At 42.8% G+C, this 17,632-nt stretch overlaps 1 protein-coding gene across 1 annotated transcript; it reads left to right on the top strand.

The window, feature by feature from the left end:
* The first annotated feature begins 16,379 nt into the window (after window positions 1-16,379).
* Window positions 16,380-17,225, top strand: LOC123170884 (uncharacterized). Its single transcript, XM_044588608.1, has one exon. The coding sequence runs from the start codon at window positions 16,493-16,495 to the stop codon at window positions 17,000-17,002; it is 510 nt and encodes a 169-aa protein (XP_044444543.1). The 5' UTR covers window positions 16,380-16,492; the 3' UTR covers window positions 17,003-17,225.
* The last annotated feature ends 407 nt before the right edge of the window (window positions 17,226-17,632 follow it).

Raw genomic sequence — 17,632 nt, 5'->3', positions numbered from 1 at the left:
GTGGGCCTTGAGGGGAGAGAGAGGGCAGCAGCCAGGAGGTGGTGCGCCCCCTCCCAAGAGGAGTCCTAGTTGGACTAGGAGAGGGGGGCGCAGCCCCCTTTCCCTCTCCCTCTCCCTCTCTTTCCTTCCCCCCTTCTTTTCCTAGTAGGACTAGGAAAGGGGAGTCCTACTCCTACTAGGAGGAGGACTCCCCCCTCTCCTTGGCGCGCCCCATAGGCAGCCGGCCTCCCCCTTGCTCCTTTATATACGGGGGCAGGGGGGCACCTAAGGACACACTTGATATACGATATTTTAGCCGTGTGCGGTGCCCCCCTCCACCAGATTACACCTCGATAATACCGTCGCAAAGCTTAGGCGAAGCCTGCGTCGGTGGAACATCATCATCGTCACCACGCCGTCGTGCTGACGAAACTCTCCCTCAACACTCGGCTGGATCGGAGTTCGAGGGACGTCATCGAGCTGAACGTGTGTAGAACTTCGGAGGTGCCGTGCGTTCGGTACTTGATCGGCCGGATCGTGAAGACGTTCGACTACATCAACCGCGTTGTGATAACGCTTCCGCTGTCGGTCTACGAGGGTACGTGGACAACACTCTCCCCTCTCGTTGCTATGCATCACCATGATCTTGCGTGTGCGTAGGAATTTTTTTTGAAATTACTACGTTCCCCAACAGTGGTATCAGAGCCTGGTTTTATGCGTTGATGCTATGCACTAGTAGACCACAAGTGAGTTGTGGGCGATATAAGTCATACTGCTTACCAGCATGTCATACTTTGGTTCAGCGGTATTGTGAGATGAAGCGGCCCGGACCGACATTACGCGTACGCTTACGTGAGACTGGTTTCACCGTTCGGAGCACTCGTTGCTTAAAGGTGACTGGCGGGTGTCTGTCTCTCTCACTTTAGTTGAACCGAGTGTGGCTACGCCCGGTCCTTGCGAAGGTTAAAACAGCACCAACTTGACAAACTATCGTTGTGGTTTTGATGCGTAGGTAAGAACGGTTCTTGCTAAGCCCGTAGCAGCCACGTAAAACTTGCAACAACAAAGTAGAGGACGTCTAACTTGTTTTTGCAGGGCGTGTTGTGATGTGATATGGTCAAGACATGATGTGATATAATGTGTTGTATGAGATGATCATGTTTTGTAACCGAGTTATCGGCAACTGGCAGGAGCCATATGGTTGTCGCTTTATTGTATGAGATGCAATCGCCATGTAATAGTTTTACTTTATCACTAAGCGGTAGCGATAGTCGTAAAAGTAATAAGTTGGCGAGACGACAACGATGCTACGATGGAGATCAAGGTGTCGCGCCGGTGACGATGGCGATCATGACGGTTCGGATGGATCAAGCACGGTGCTTCGGAGATGGAGATCACAAGCACAAGATGATGATGGCCATATCATATCACTTATATTGATTGCATGTGATGTTAATCCTTTATGCATCTTATCTTGCTTTGATGACGGTAGCATTATAAGATGATCTCTCACTAAAATTTCAAGATAAAAGTGTTCTCCCTGAGTATGCACCGTTGCAAAAGTTCTTCGTGCTGAGACACCACGTGATGATCGGGTGTGATAGGCTCTACGTTCAAATACAACGGGTGCAAAACAGTTGCACACGCGGAATACTCGGTTAAACTTGACGAGCCTAGCATATACAGATATGGCCTCGGAACACCGAGACCGAAAGGTCGAGCGTGAATCATATAGTAGATATGATCAACATAGTGATGTTCACCATTGAAACTACTCCATCTCACGTGTTAATCGGTCATGGTTTAGTTGCTTTGGATCACGTAATCACTTAGATGATTAGAGAGATGTCTATCTAAGTGGGAGTTCTTAAGTAATATGATTAATTGAACTTAAATTTATCATGAACTTAGTACCTGATAGTATCTTGCTTGTCTATGTTAATTGTAGATATATGGCCCGTGCTGTTGTGCCGTTGAATTTTAATGCGTTCCTTGAGAAAGATAAGTTGAAAGATGATGGTAGCAATTACACGGACTGGGTCCGTAACTTGAGGATTATCCTCATTGCTGCACAGAAGAATTACGTCCTGGAAGCACCGCTAGGTGCCAGGCCTCCTGCAAGAGCTACGCCAGAAGTTATGAACGTGTGGCAAAGCAAAGCTGATGACTACTCAATAGTTCAGTGTGCCATGCTTTACGGCTTAGAACCGGGACTTCAACGACGTTTTGAACGTCATGGAGCATATGAGATGTTCCAAGAGTTGAAGATAATATTTCAAGCAAATGCCCGGATTGAGAGATATGAAGTCTCCAATAAGTTCTATAGCTGCAAGATGGAAGAGAATAGTTCTGTCAGTGAGCATATACTCAGAATGTCTGGGTATAATAATCACTTAATTCAACTGGGAGTTCAACTTCCGGATGATTGCGTCATTGACAGAATTCTTCAATCACTGCCACCAAGCTACAAGAGCTTCGTGATGAAGTATAACATGCAAGGGATGAATAAGACGATTCCCGAGCTCTTCGCAATGCTAAAGGCAGCGGAGGTAGAAATCAAAAAGGAGCATCAAGTGTTGATGGTCAGTAAAACCACTAGTTTCAAGAAAAAGGGCAAAGGGAAGAAGAAAGGGAACTTCAAGAAGAATAGCAAGCAAGTTGCTGTTCAGGAGAAGAAATCCAAGTCTGGACCTAAGCCTGAAACTGAGTGCTTCTACTGTAAGCAAACTGGCCACTGGAAGCGGAACTGCCCCAAGTATTTGGCGGATAAGAAGGATGGCAAGGTTAACAAAGGTATATATGATATACATGTTATTGATGTGTACCTTACTAATACTCGCAGTAGCACCTGGGTATTTGATACTGGTTCTGTTGCTAATATTTGCAACTCAAAACAGGGGCTACGGATTAAGCGAAGTTTAGCTAAGGACGAGGTGACGATGCGCGTGGGAAATGGTTCCAAAGTCGATGTGATCGCCGTCGGCCGCTACCTCTACATCTACCTTCGGGATTAGTTTTAGACCTAAATAATTGTTATTTGGTGCCAGCGTTGAGCATGAACATTATATCTGGATCTTGTTTAATGCGAGACGGTTATTCATTAAATCAGAGAATAATGGTTGTTCTATTTATATGAATAATATCTTTTATGGTCATGCACCCTTGAAGAGTGGTCTATTTTTAATGAATCTCGATAGTAGTGATACACATATTCATAATGTTGAAACCAAAAGATGCAGAGTTAATAATGACAGTGCAACTTATTTGTGGCACTGCCGTTTGGGTCATATCGGTGTAAAGCGCATGAAGAAACTCCATACTGATGGAATTTTGGAAACACTTGATTTTGAATCACTTGGTACTTGCGAACCGTGCCTTATGGGCAAGATGACAAAAACACCGTTCTCCGGAACTATGGAGAGAGCAAAAGATTTGTTGGAAATCATACATACAGATGTATGTGGTCCGATGAATATTGAAGCTCGTGGCGGATATCGTTATTTTCTCACCTTCACAGATGATTTGAGCAGATATGGGTATATCTACTTAATGAAACATAAGTCTGAAACATTTGAAAAGTTCAAAGAATTTCAGAGTGAAGTTGAAAATCATCGTAACAAGAAAATAAAATTCCTACGATCTGATCGTGGAGGAGAATATTTGAGTTACGAGTTTGGTCTACATTTGAAACAATGCGGAATAGTTTCGCAACTCACGCCACCCGGAACACCACAGCGTAATGGTGTGTCTGAACGTCGTAATCGCACTTTACTAGATATGGTGCGATCTATGATGTCTCTTACTGATTTACCGCTATCGTTTTGGGGTTATGCTTTAGAGACGGCTGCATTCACTCTAAATAGGACACCATCGAAATCCGTTGAGACGACGCCTTATGAACTATGGTTTGGCAAGAAACCAAAGTTGTCGTATCTTAAAGTTTGGGGTTGCGATGCTTATGTGAAGAAACTTCAACCTGATAAGCTCGAACCTAAATCGGAGAAATGTGTCTTCATAGGATACCCAAAGGAGACTGTTGGGTACACCTTCTATCACAGATCCGAAGGCAAGATATTTGTTGCTAAGAATGGATCCTTTCTAGAGAAGGAGTTTCTCTCGAAAGATGTGAGTGGGAGGAAAGTAGAACTTGATGAGGTAACCGTACCTGCTCCCTTATTGGAAAGTAGATCATCGCAGAGATCAGTTTCTGCGACACCTACACCAAGTAGTGAGGAAGTTAATGATAATGATCATGAAACTTCAGATCGAGTTATTACTGAACTTCGTAGGTCAACTAGATCAAGATCCGCACCAGAGTGGTACGGTAATCCTGTTCTGGAGGTCATGTTACTAGACCATGACGAACCTACGAACTATGAAGAAGCGATGGTGAGCCCAGATTCCGCAAAATGGCTTGAAGCCATGAAATCCGAGATGGGATCCATGTATGAGAACAAAGTATGGACTTTGGTTGACTTGCCCGATGGTCGGCAAGCCATTGAAAATAAATGGATCTTCAAGAAGAAGACTGACGCTGATGGTAATGTTACTGTCTATAAAGCTCGACTTGTTGCGAAAGGTTTTCGACAAGTTCAAGGGATTGACTACGATGAGACCTTCTCACCCGTAGCGATGCTTAAGTCTGTCCGAATCATGTTAGCAATTGCCGCATTTTATGATTATGAAATTTGGCAAATGGATGTCAAAACTGCATTCCTGAATGGATTTCTGGAAGAAGAGTTGTATATGATGCAACCGGAAGGTTTTGTCGATCCAAAGGGAGCTAACAAAGTGTGCAAGCTCCAGCGATCCATTTATGGACTGGTGCAAGCCTCTCGGAGTTGGAATAAACGCTTTGATAGTGTGATCAAAGCATTTGGTTTTATACAGACTTTTGGAGAAGCCTGTATTTACAAGAAAGTGAGTGGGAGCTCGATAGCATTTCTGATATTATATGTGGATGACATATTACTGATTGGAAATGATATAGAATTTCTGGATAGCATAAAGGGATACTTGAATAAGAGTTTTCAATGAAAGACCTCGGTGAAGCTGCATATATATTAGGCATTAAGATCTATAGAGATAGATCAAGGCGCTTAATTGGACTTTCACAAAGCACATACCTTGACAAAGTTTTGAAGAAGTTCAAAATGGATCAAGCAAAGAAAGGGTTCTTGCCTGTACTACAAGGTGTGAGATTGAGTAAGACTCAATGCCCGACCACTGCAGAAGATAGAGAGAAGATGAAAGATGTTCCCTATGCTTCAGCCATAGGCTCTATCATGTATGCAATGCTGTGTACCAGACCTGATGTGTCCCTGGCTATAAGTTTAGCAGGGAGGTACCAAAGTAATCCAGGAGAGGATCACTGGACAGCGGTCAAGAACATCCTGAAATACCTGAAAAGGACTAAGGATATGTTTCTCGTTTATGGAGGTGACAAAGAGCTCATCGTAAATGGTTACGTTCATGCAAGCTTTGACACTGATCCGGATGATTCTAAATCGCAAACCGGATATGTGTTTACATTGAACGGTGGAGCTGTCAGTTGGTGCAGTTCTCAGCAAAGTGTCGTGGCGGGATCTACGTGTGAAGCGGAGTACATAGCTGCTTTGGAAGCAGAAAATGAAGGAGTCTGGATGAAGGAGTTCATATCTGATCTAGGTGTCATACCTAGTGCATCGGGACCAATGAAAATCTTTTGTGACAATACTGGTGCAATTGCCTTAGCAAAGGAATCCAGATTTCACAAGAGAACCAAGCACATCAAAAGACGCTTCAATTCCATCCGGGATTATCCAGGGGGAACTAGAATTTGGTAAGATACATAGGCGAATCTGGAACTAGATATGATCTAGTGCAAGTGGGATGAAGGAATATGCCCTAGAGGCAATAATAAAGTTGTTATTATATTTCCTTATATCATGATAAATGTTTATTATTCATGCTTAGAATTGTATTAACCGGAAACTAATACATGTGTGAATACATAGACAAACAAAGTGTCACTAGTATGCCTCTACTTGACTAGCTCGTTGAATCAAAGATGGTTATGTTTCCTAGCCATAGACATGAGTTGTCATTTGATTAACGGATCACATCATTAGAGAATGACGTGATTGACTTGACCCATTATGTTAGCTTAGCACTTGATCGTTTAGTATGTTGCTATTGCTTTCTTCATGACTTATACATATTCCTATGACTATGAGATTATGCAACTCCCGTTTACCGGAGGAACACTTTGTGTGCTACCAAACGTCACAACATAACTGGGTGATTATAAAGGTGCTCTACAGGGTCTCCAAAGGTACTTGTTGGGTTGGCGTATTTCGAGATTAGGATTTGTCACTCCGATTGTCGGAGAGGTATCTCTGGGCCCACTCGGTAATGCACATCACTATAAGCCTTGCAAGCATTGTGACTAATGAGTTAGTTGCGGGATGATGTATTACGGAACGAGTAAAGAGACTTGCCGGTAACGAGATTGAACTAGGTATCGAGATACCGACGATCGAATCTCGGGCAAGTAACATACCGATGACAAAGGGAACAACGTATGTTGTTATGCGGTCTGACCGATAAAGATCTTCGTAGAATATGTAGGAGCCAATATGAGCATCCAGGTTCCGCTATTGGTTATTGACCGGAGAGGTGTCTCGGTCATGTCTACATAGTTCTCGAACCCGTAGGGTCCGCACGCTTAAAGTTACGATGACAGTTTATTATGAGTTTATATGTTTTGATGTACCGAAGGTTGTTCGGAGTCCCGGATGTGATCACGGACATGACGAGGAGTCTCGAAATGGTCGAGACGTAAAGATTGATATATTGGACGACTATATTCGGACACCGGAAGTGTTCCGGAGAAGTTTCGGATTAAACCGGAGTGCCGGAGGGTTACCGGAACCCCCCGGGAAGTATTGGGCCTTAGTGGGCCTTGAGGGGAGAGAGAGGGCAGCAGCCAGGAGGTGGTGCGCCCCTCCCAAGAGGAGTCCTAGTTGGACTAGGAGAGGGGGCGCAGCCCCCTTTCCCTCTCCCTCTCCTCTCTTTCCTTCCCCCTTCTTTTCCTAGTAGGACTAGGAAAGGGGAGTCCTACTCCTACTAGGAGGAGGACCCCCTCTCCTTGGCGCGCCCCATAGGCAGCCGGCCTCCCCCTTGCTCCTTTATATACGGGGGCAGGGGGCACCTAAGGACACACTTGATATACGATATTTTAGCCGTGTGCGGTGCCCCCCTCCACCAGATTACACCTCGATAATACCGTCGCAAAGCTTAGGCGAAGCCCTGCGTCGGTGGAACATCATCATCGTCACCACGCCGTCGTGCTGACGAAACTCTCCCTCAACACTCGGCTGGATCGGAGTTCGAGGGACGTCATCGAGCTGAACGTGTGTAGAACTTCGGAGGTGCCGTACGTTCGGTACTTGATCGGTCGGATCGTGAAGACGTTCGACTACATCAACCGCGTTGTGATAACGCTTCCGCTGTCGGTCTACGAGGGTACGTGGACAACACTCTCCCCTCTCGTTGCTATGCATCACCATGATCTTGCGTGTGCGTAGGATTTTTTTTTGAAATTACTACGTTCCCCAACAGCCATGTCCCCTGTGTTGCACATATTCTTGAAGAACCATTAATCACCACACTCGTGCTTCATATGAACCCTAGAAATCACCAACGAACTGTTGGCCGCTGTCACTGCCAGGTTTACATCTTTAAAGATTACGTCATCAAAGTCTTCCTCTTTGATTCCCATTCGACACATCATCTCTTCCAGACCTTTAGTTTTGCTTGACGTCAAAGTCAAAGCATCATCCGCCATGGCAAAACCCTAGACCTTGCACAACACAGAGAGTCCTACCCCCCAAACCCTAGCCGCTACTCGCCAAGGTCAGGCACCGAATCTAGGCCGTCCTGAGATTGTTTGAGCAAAGTTCCTGGAAAGGGAGATCGATAAAGGGAAGGAGAAATTCAATGTCAACATGGTCAACGAGAGGAGCAAACCCTAATGAGAAGGGAAACTTTGAATTGTATATTTCATCCTGTAGTAGTAATCTACATCACCAGGTGCACTAGAACACTTGTCGGATGAAGCTACCTCAAATCAATAAATTTTGAGTACTCGCTAGTAACTTTCGGGAGCATATAGGACCATTTGTAAATGGTAAAAAAAGGAGATGGAGTTTTGTACCTTGGGTGTTGCACATGCAGCCTGATAAACAATAAAATAAAAACCAGCGAAACAATTCTTAAACTTTTGATTATTTTATTATGATGAACATGGTTGAGTCTTCTACCTCTTGTGAAGTTTCAAGAGAACATGACATGTGGTGCTCTAAAAAAGCAAAATCAGTGCTTTGAAATGTAATTTTAAAGAATTGTCGAGGTCTATTTTTTCATCTAGATCACCATGGATGTCATTTTTTCCACATAAATTCACATGTATGTAGAACACACAACCATGTTTGATGCTAAAATATTTTCTCGGTTTTAGAGTTCACCTGGTTGCATTTGAGAAAATATGTAATCTTGTAAATGGAAAAGGCCAATCTCTAGGCCATACTTAGAATAGATTATCAAGTTGCTTCTCTTCCTTGTGCGGTTCATGATACCCAGCCATTGAAAGAGACCGGGAGAGGGGCATTGCCCCCCTATGTTTGACAAACTTATTCATAGATCCTTCAAATTTACATATGAAACTGGAAAATATTCTACTTGTTCCCACCTAAAGCTTAGCCATTTGTGTTTGCCTCCCCCTTTTATTTGGTTCCTGGCTCCGTCATGGTACCAAATCCAAAGAACCCCATAGAACACAAGCTCCAATTGCCTTCCAACACATACATCCTTCAAACAAATCACCTCGCCAAAGCAGCTCGTTTCCTCACTCTCCAACATAGGCATGCTTCCATGATTTGCCGGCTAGCTCACCAGCCACACCTACGATGTCGTCTTTCACGGGTTCACGGTTCAGCTCACCAATGACGAAGCTCCGCTCATGTCGAGCATACATGGCGTGTTTGCTGTGACCAAAAGCAGAGTATTCTACACTCATACCACTAGCTTTTCTTGCAATGCAGAGCTCGGAATGGAGTAGAATCCGGGCCAAAAACTTACCGCCTACAACCCCTAAAAATTAACTCATAACTACCCCAAAATTACCACAGGTGAAAATATACAAAATATGACCAGATAACACAATAAAAATTTAAATTAGTGCTTAACGATATGATAAAATGGGTAATATATAGAAATAAAAATATTAGTACAAATAATAAATAAGAATGCGAAAGTGTACAAACTATTGTTGCAAGCACCTATGAAGAAAATCTCTTCATCTTCTATTTCCACAACATAAATGAAGTTAATATAATGCACCAAATTAAGTCACTCAATACATAAACACAGTTTTTAGTCTTTTTACAATCAACTAGCAAAGTAGCCCCCTCAACGCGCGGGCTAGGATTTTGCAAATGTAATTTACATAGTCAATTTTTAGCCTTTTATGTTGAAAACATATTGCTTCATCTGTGTAAATAATAATTGGGACTGAATTTGGGGACATTTCAAAATGATCTTTTTGCGAACATAATCCCGTCTTAGATATAATTTTAACAGGATATGTGCTCTTTGGATTACCTTTTGGGAAACATATATATGAATGCATGTTGTATTGGTAACTCAAGAGCTTTTCATATTAATGCATAAAAGAATTTTTTATGGGTTGTTTGATTAGGCCATGGATATTTTGAGAGAGTAGCATTTACAATGCTTTCTCAACTGAAGAATCACTTTCAGTGATATTTAGCTTCAAGGAATCGAAAGGGGAAATCAAACAAAAGATACATAAATCCTCCATGTAAAATACCAGCAAGTATATACCATCCTAAAATTTGAAAGAAAAAAATTGCAGTGCCATATAATTAGAAATACAATCCTATAGATAATGAAGTAAAGAGATTAAAAAAATTAAATCATGATTATGACCTCCACTCTATATCTGCATCAATAGGCTAGTGGAGAGCATCGAAAAAGGGGGATCCATCTACATGGACTTTCTGTTTAGATAACTAAACATTGAAGTCCTTCAAGATGCTCTAGATAGTGATTTGGATAATCTTCCTTAATTATTAGAACATTTGTGTATACCTGTAAACCATACATGTCAAGGAGTATATAACAACCTTGTCGATGGTGACTGAGAAAACAAAAAAGAAAGAACACTTTGAGAATTATATGGATAAATGTGCTTCCATTTTTAATGTGTATAGAAAAAAATGTTGACCGCATATTAAAAAATCATGATTTTTTTGATCATGTATATGGAAAATGTTAATCAAGCACTTGAAAAATGTTGATGTGTATGGAAAAAAGTTGACCATGTGTTTAAAATTTTTTAATATTGGATTTGGAAAATGTTAATCAATGATTTCAAAAAAATTTAACGTGCATAGAAAAAATGTTGACCATGTATTAGAAAATGTTAATCAAGTATTTAAAAAATATAGAAAATGTGTATAGAAAAATATTTGAAAATGTTTAAAAAAATGTTAACTTTGTATTGAAAAAATATTGAATATGTATTAGATGGGTGTTAGGTTCTAACCACACCTAATGCAAGTTTTTTCGTGAGAAATAATCCTTATATCTCATACACAATATTTTTTTTTGCAAAATTCCCTTAGTATAAGCCAAAATACGGCTAAGAATTTGAGGATCTAAGGCAAGAAATATGCGGCAAAAATTACGGCAAAATTAGTCGCCAACCAAACAGACCCTTAAAAATCTCCAAGGTCATATCAGATACTCTAGACTAGCACATGCACAAAAGCCCAAAGGCTAACAAACTGGGGCGCCCCTATATCTCACCTTCAGCGAGATGAGGGAACGCTCGCTGAAGGGGAGACCACGATGGGCTAGCCCAGGAACGCGGGAGGCCACAACCTCCTTTTCTGTTTCTTTACATATTATATTTTAGTTTTTTCTTTTTTTTTCCAATTTTTTCATACTTGGAATATTCTAAATAGATACTTTAAAAAATCAATCTATAGTTTTTTGGTCAAATGTTGACCAAGCATATGAAATTTTACAAATTTGTATCTTGATATTAAAAAAGTTAATCAATCATTTGATTTTTTTTGAAAAAATATTTGAAAAATGTTAAATGTGTATAAAAAGGTTGAAAATGTATTAAAAATGATGATTTTTTATCATGTATATAACAGTGTTAATCAAGCATTTCATAAAATTTTGAACAAGTATTTGAAAAATGTTTATCAAGCATCCGAAATTTTTAAAATGTGAATAGAACAAATGTTGACCACGTATTAAAAATCATGATTTTTTTATCAGGTATATGAAAAATGTTAATCAATCATTTGAAAAAATGTTGAACAAGTATTTGAAAAATGTTAAACATTTCGAAAACGTTGATGTGTATAGAAAAAATGCTGTCCATGTGTTTAAAAAATGTTAATATTGCATTTGGAAGATGTTAATCAATGATTTAAAAAATGTCTAACGTGCATAGAAAAAATGTTGACCATGTATTACCAAAAGTTAATCTTGTATTTGGAAAATGTTAATCAAGAATTTAAAAAATAAAAAAAATGTGTATAGAAAAAATGTTGACCATCCTTTTGAAAAATGTTAATTTTATATTTAAAAAATATTGAACATGTATTAGAAAAATGTTGTTGACATATGCAAAAAATTTAGAATGAAAACCAAAAGAGACAAAGAAAACCAAAGAAGTGGAAAAAAGAAAAAGAAACAAATAAACCTAAGAAAAAAGAAAAAGAAAACTGACGAAAGAAATGCAAAAAAGAATGAAAGAAACAGAGAAAAAAGAAAAAAGAAGAAAGAATAAAAAAAAACCCCGAAGGAAACTGAATAAGAGAAAAAACGGTGGATAAATTTGGCTCTTTTACCTTATGTAGGTCGTGCCTTAAAGTTCTTCCAGAACTCAACACATAGCGTCGTGGCTAGCGTAGTTATAAACTATCTAGCAGGCTGAGGTTCAAACCCCGGCTTCGCTCTCTTTTTTCCACTATTTCTTGTATTAAGTGGACCGGCCCAATTGCTACGCGAGAATCTTTCCAACTCACTTAATGCGAGACACAACAAAATCGAGGTCGCAAAACCGAGAGTAGACCTTCAAAGATCACTCCAACCTCTCGAGATTGTGACAAGTGGCGTATTTCCTTTTTTTATAGATTTGTTTATTCAAAACATTGTATCTCTTAAATCATATCCAAATCTCGAAACGTTTTCATAATTGGACTCCTCGCGTCGAGATCTTCAAAACTAGATCCCCATATTGATAGGTTTTGATGAATTTTTTTTCAGAAAAAAACTAACGAAGAAAACCAAAGCAGGAGCACGTTTTCTTTCTTTTCCAAAAAAGGCACGACTGTGCCTCTCGCGGAAGCAAATTCGTGCCGTGCCTCTCGTGGAAGGAAACAAAAAGAAAACACGTTTTTTTTCAATTTCCAGAGGCACGACTGTGTCTCCCGCGAAAGCAAATCCATGTCTCTCCTGTAAGCAAAACTGTGCCTCTCGTGAAAAAAAAAGAAAACACATTTTTTTTCGTTTTCGAGAGGCACGGCCGTGCCTCGTGTGGAAAAGAAAACACATTTTTTTGGTTCCCAAGAGGCACGGCCGTGCCTCTTGCAAAATCAAAACTGCGCCTCTCACGGAAGCAAAAAAGTATCTCTCACGAATGAAAAAAAAAGAAACGTGTTTTTTTTTCGTTTTCGGGAGGCATGGTCGTGCCTCTCGTGGAAGGAAAAATAAAAGAAAGCGCGTTGTTTTTTTCGTGTCCGAGAGACACTCCCATGCCTCTTGCGAAAGTAAAATCGTGCCTCTCGCGGAAGAAAAAAACATGTTTTTTCGTCCAAAATCTAAGTAAGATCGGTGAAAAACCAAAAAAAACTGGTCTAAGAAGCTGAAAACGCATGCGAAAAAATGAACAAAATCCGAAGGGAGCTCCCAGAGTGCGACACGTGGCAGCGACCGAGAGCGCACCAGTCCATCCCCAAGTAATCGTTGAGAGGCTCCCAAATGAGTGCTCGTCAACTTTTTGCTCTAAATTGGCGCATCGTGACGAAAAAGAATTAGAAAAGGATTGTCGTGTGACAAAGGTCAGACGGCCCAAGACAAAAAGAGCTTACACGAAATTCCGTCCCTGGTCAGCAAACTGGAATGATTACAAACGGCGACTGAATTCCAGTCCTGTACCTTCATTTTTGAAAGTAGGACTTTTAATTTTGAGGCTCATAGCTTAGCCAAATTTGCTTGTAATCTAGCATTAGGGAGACATTTATGGTTGGGCTTCCCCCCCACCAAGTTCTTGTACCTATGAACGCCATGGTAAATCAATAAAGACTACGAGAATTCTCAAGAAAAAAAAAGCAAAACCGGAATGATGCAAAAACGCTAATTGTGGCGCTATAATCGCTGAGCTATAGGCTGTAGTCAACTGAGGTATTATAAAAAAAACTGAGATTTAACTAATTCTTAGTCACATGAGAATTAGCAAATCCGTAAATATAAACTCTAGTTATTTGAGCACCTTAAAACAGTCAGAGCATTGTGCGACTAAAATGTACGTCTCGCATAAGTCGTGTGACTAGTAGTGCGTTTATCTCTCGTTTATATCCTATAAATTTTTATTCGAGCATTGGAACTGGGTGCTGTGCTCCGCTGCATGTTGACTGAAAATAAATATGGAGAACTCGATCAATCTGTCCCGCGGTACGCTTATAGTTGGACAATTGAATTAACCACTTTTTTCCGTAAAACTCGCGGTAAAATAGAAGGCAAGAGCACTAGAGACCCAGAAACTTGCGTTGGATGCGATGATTTAGTCCACAAACTTGCAAAAGGTGATCAACTCATCCACAAACTTGCAAACTATGTGGTGGTTTAGTCCACCGCCAATCAGAGACGGACAATTGGCGCCCAGCTGGCTGCTGCATGGCACACCTGGTTGGACCGGCTCTTTTGCGGAAAACCCGTCAACGTTTCAGGAAATCACGCCCGCAGTCCCTATTTCCCCTGTCTTCTTTATCCCTGTCCAAATCCCTAGCTCCTTGATAAAGAAGACTGTCGGCGACCGGTCGAGCTCGGCCAGTCCACGATCGGTCGGTGGTCGCCGCGAAGGTCGAGATCCGGACGATATGAAGCTCTGGTTGCGCAGGCGACTTGGGGCGGCTGGTCGTGTCCCAGTGGCAGGCTCACCGTCGGCGTGCCATGCTTTCGGGCTGTCGGTAATGTCGATAAGCCCCGCAAGACATGCTCGGATGACCGCTTCGAGCTCCCGTGCACTGCATCGTCCGTCTTCCTCTTCTCCAACTCCGGCCGCCGGCCGCCGCCTCTCGATCTCCACCGCCCGTGATTAACCGTCGGATTCCTGTGGTGAATACGCTCCTCTCTTCTCCCTCTACGTTTCGCCTCAACCAATTTGATTCCTCCTCCTCTCTGTGTGTGTGTGTGTGTTTGTGCGTGAGTAAGTGGTAAGCAGCACTCCATGCATTTTTTGAGGAATTGGCAGCTTGTACTGCCTATATGTTAAGAAGGAGTAAATAAAATACAGAGGTTGCATTACAGAGCCGGTTTTTAATGTGTCCCCCACCGAAATAAAAAAGAGGAGTTAATCTGACTCCATGAATTTTGATCTGCAGCTGGGCTCTGACTTCTGAATGTTCTCATCTGATTTGCTCTAGTAACTGAATCCTGGTAGAGCAGCCCCCCATTATTGTATTAGAATTTAGAATATATCAATACAAGTTATTGGTTATACTAGTACTAGGTGCAGACTACGGCCAATTTCAGATCATCATTTCAGTAGTTTGTTCCATGTATGGGTTTCCTGTCAAACTTAATAATTACAAACATGCATCTCTCTTTATATCTCTTTAGTAATTACTGTATATGTGTATACATCTTTGGAGAAGGAAGGAGACAATAATACTACTAATAAACAATATGTTTGCAGGTTGATACTCCCTCCGTCCGGAAATACTTGTCATCAAAATGAATAAATGGAGATGTATCTAGACGTATTTCAGTTCTAGATACATCATTTTTTATCCATTTTAATGACAAGTATTTTTGGACGGACGGAGTAGTTGATAAGGGAAACAGGGATAAAGAAGACAAGGGAACAGGGACTGCGGGCGTGATTTCCTGAAACGTTGAGGGGTTTTCCGCAAAAGAGCCGGTCCGACCAGGTGTGCCACGCAGCAGCCAACCGGGCGCCAATTGTCCGTCTCTGATTGGCTGTGGACTAAACCATCACATAGTTTACAAGTTTGTGGATGAGTTGATCACCTTTTGCAAGTTTATGGACTAAACCATCACATACAACTTAAGTTTTTAGGTCTCTAGTGCTCTTGCCTCGTAAAATAGTATGGCTGCAGCTAACAGCGTCTTATTTGTGCACAACAGGTCGGAGCCGGTTTACACGAGACGAGGTAAGCGACAAATCAACCAAACGCGTTTGTCCTTTGTACTGACGTGGACTAGTGGCCGTCGTCGTCACTCCGGGCTCGCACGAGCTACCGCGTCGTCGCCACACCACGGCTCCGCAGCCTTCCCGCCGAAGCATCTTCTATCTAGACAACGGGCCGGACAAGGTGGCGCGGTGGCGCAGAAGCGGAGCGGCAATGTTTGACCTGACCTGATCCCCTCCTCCTCCAGCGCACGCCTCGTCTGTCGTCCGTCGTGCGAGGTTCATTCCAAGTTTCCAACACAACCTTGCGCTCACGCGAGAGTAACATGGCCGGGAGGCCGACACGACAGCAAAGCGCCAACTGGCCCACCGGCCCCACGAGCGCGTTTGGACCAGGACCCCGTCGCCAGAGGCCCAGAATACCAGTAGTGCACGTAAAAAACTGCCGCCGTTCCTTCTTGATGTCAGCAATGATTGCCATGTAGGAGTACATGTTGCTCTCCATGCAAAAAAAAAGGAAAATATGTACATGTTGCTCGGTCATACGACCTTTGAATACGCGTTAATTAACGGCCGGAGAGCATGCATCTACCGGTCTACGTGTATGCATGTAGAGATGTACTCCCTCCGTTCTTAAATATAAATCTTTGTAGAGATTCCACTAGATGGACTACATACAAAGCAAAATAAATAAATCTAAACTTAAAATGCATCTATATACATCCGTATGCAGTTTATAGTGGAATCTCTACAAAGACTTACATTTAGGAACGAAGGGAGTATTTCGCAAAATAAAGAAAAAAAATATGCTCTGTATGTGCGTACATTCCTTGAAATTTCTTAAAGCCGAGTAGCTTGCCGCACTGACCAACGTGCGTGGGCGACATTTCCACGTCCGCCAGCTATATATACAGCCCACAGAACCTCTCGCCCTCTCACTTTTAATTCCCTCTCATTATTATCTGTCTCACATTGTTTGCTAGCTACTCCTACTTGCGACGACTCCAAAACCTCGGCACCAAGGAAAAGGAAAAGTCGCCGTCCTCGACCGGTCCGATGGAGTCCGAGAAGGCATCGCGGCCGGCGTCGCTCCTCGGGACGCTGCGGACGGCGGTGAAGAAGGTCCGGTTCCTGCTCTCCTTCAGCGCCACGCGGTGGATCATCAACTCCATCGCCGGCCGCCGGAGCGCGCCCAGCGCGACGGCGCCGCTCCGCCTCAGCTTCGGCTCCAGGCGGCCGGGCCTGCTCGACGCGGAGGACGGGAGCAGCTCCCCCGCGTCCACCGCCGGGCCGACGAGGACGGTGAGCCTCGGGTCGGGCGGCGTGTCGCGGACGAGCAGCGCGGTGGCGGCGTCGGAGTACTCCAGGTCCGCGTCGTCGGGCGCGACGTCGTCGTCGAGCGGGGGGTCGTCGCCGGCGGGGGACGACGACATCGACCGGCGCGCGGAGCAGTTCATCGCCAACTTCTACAAGCACATCCAGATGGAGCGGCAGGTGTCCCTGCAGCTGCGGTACTGCCGGGTCGACAGCCTGCAGGAGAGGTCGCCTCCCCGCAGGGTTTCTTGACCGATTTGATCCCCGGATATGCATTGCGATTCTTGTTAATTTCGAGTGAAAACAGGTGTGTGTATGTGGATTTAGATGGGTGTTTTTTCGTTCCATCATTTCTGCGCGTCGTCTAGGATTAATTTGTTCTGTAAGATTGAGATCACAGAGTGCGAGTAGTACAAATAAATAGAGTTCTTTGAGAACTTGGGGGAGGCTGAGTATTCTCCTCAACATTGAGAAATATCTTTGTATGTGCATCACTCATTGAAAGTGAGGAGAATAGGCTGAATAGCAGGCTAGCCTAGCCAGAATCAATTAATCAAGAATCTACGGTTGGTACTATCTCCTTGTAGGTCTAAAATATTCGATTTCACATGGGCAGCCGGAACCAATGAATCAAGTATTTCCTTATAGGTCTGGCATATTCAATTTCACATGGGCAACATCTACTCTATATTGGAATTTTGCTAGTAGGCCTTTGACCCAAAGCCCAACTAAAATTCTGAAATTCTGTTGGCCCATTCATGCGCACATGTGAGTGGAGTGAGTGAGGCTAAAGTTTAGTCCCACCTTATAAGTTGAGAGAGAGTTGCACCTCTTTATAAGGTGAGCTCTTCTACCACTTGTATGAGCATGACAAGAGGAGAC

The sequence above is a fragment of the Triticum aestivum genome, chromosome 1D (genome assembly GCF_018294505.1).
Source record: "Triticum aestivum cultivar Chinese Spring chromosome 1D, IWGSC CS RefSeq v2.1, whole genome shotgun sequence".
Classification (NCBI taxonomy): Eukaryota; Viridiplantae; Streptophyta; class Magnoliopsida; order Poales; family Poaceae; genus Triticum; species Triticum aestivum.
The sequence above is the reverse complement of the archived record's forward strand: the minus strand, read 5'-3'. Positions and strand labels throughout refer to the sequence as shown.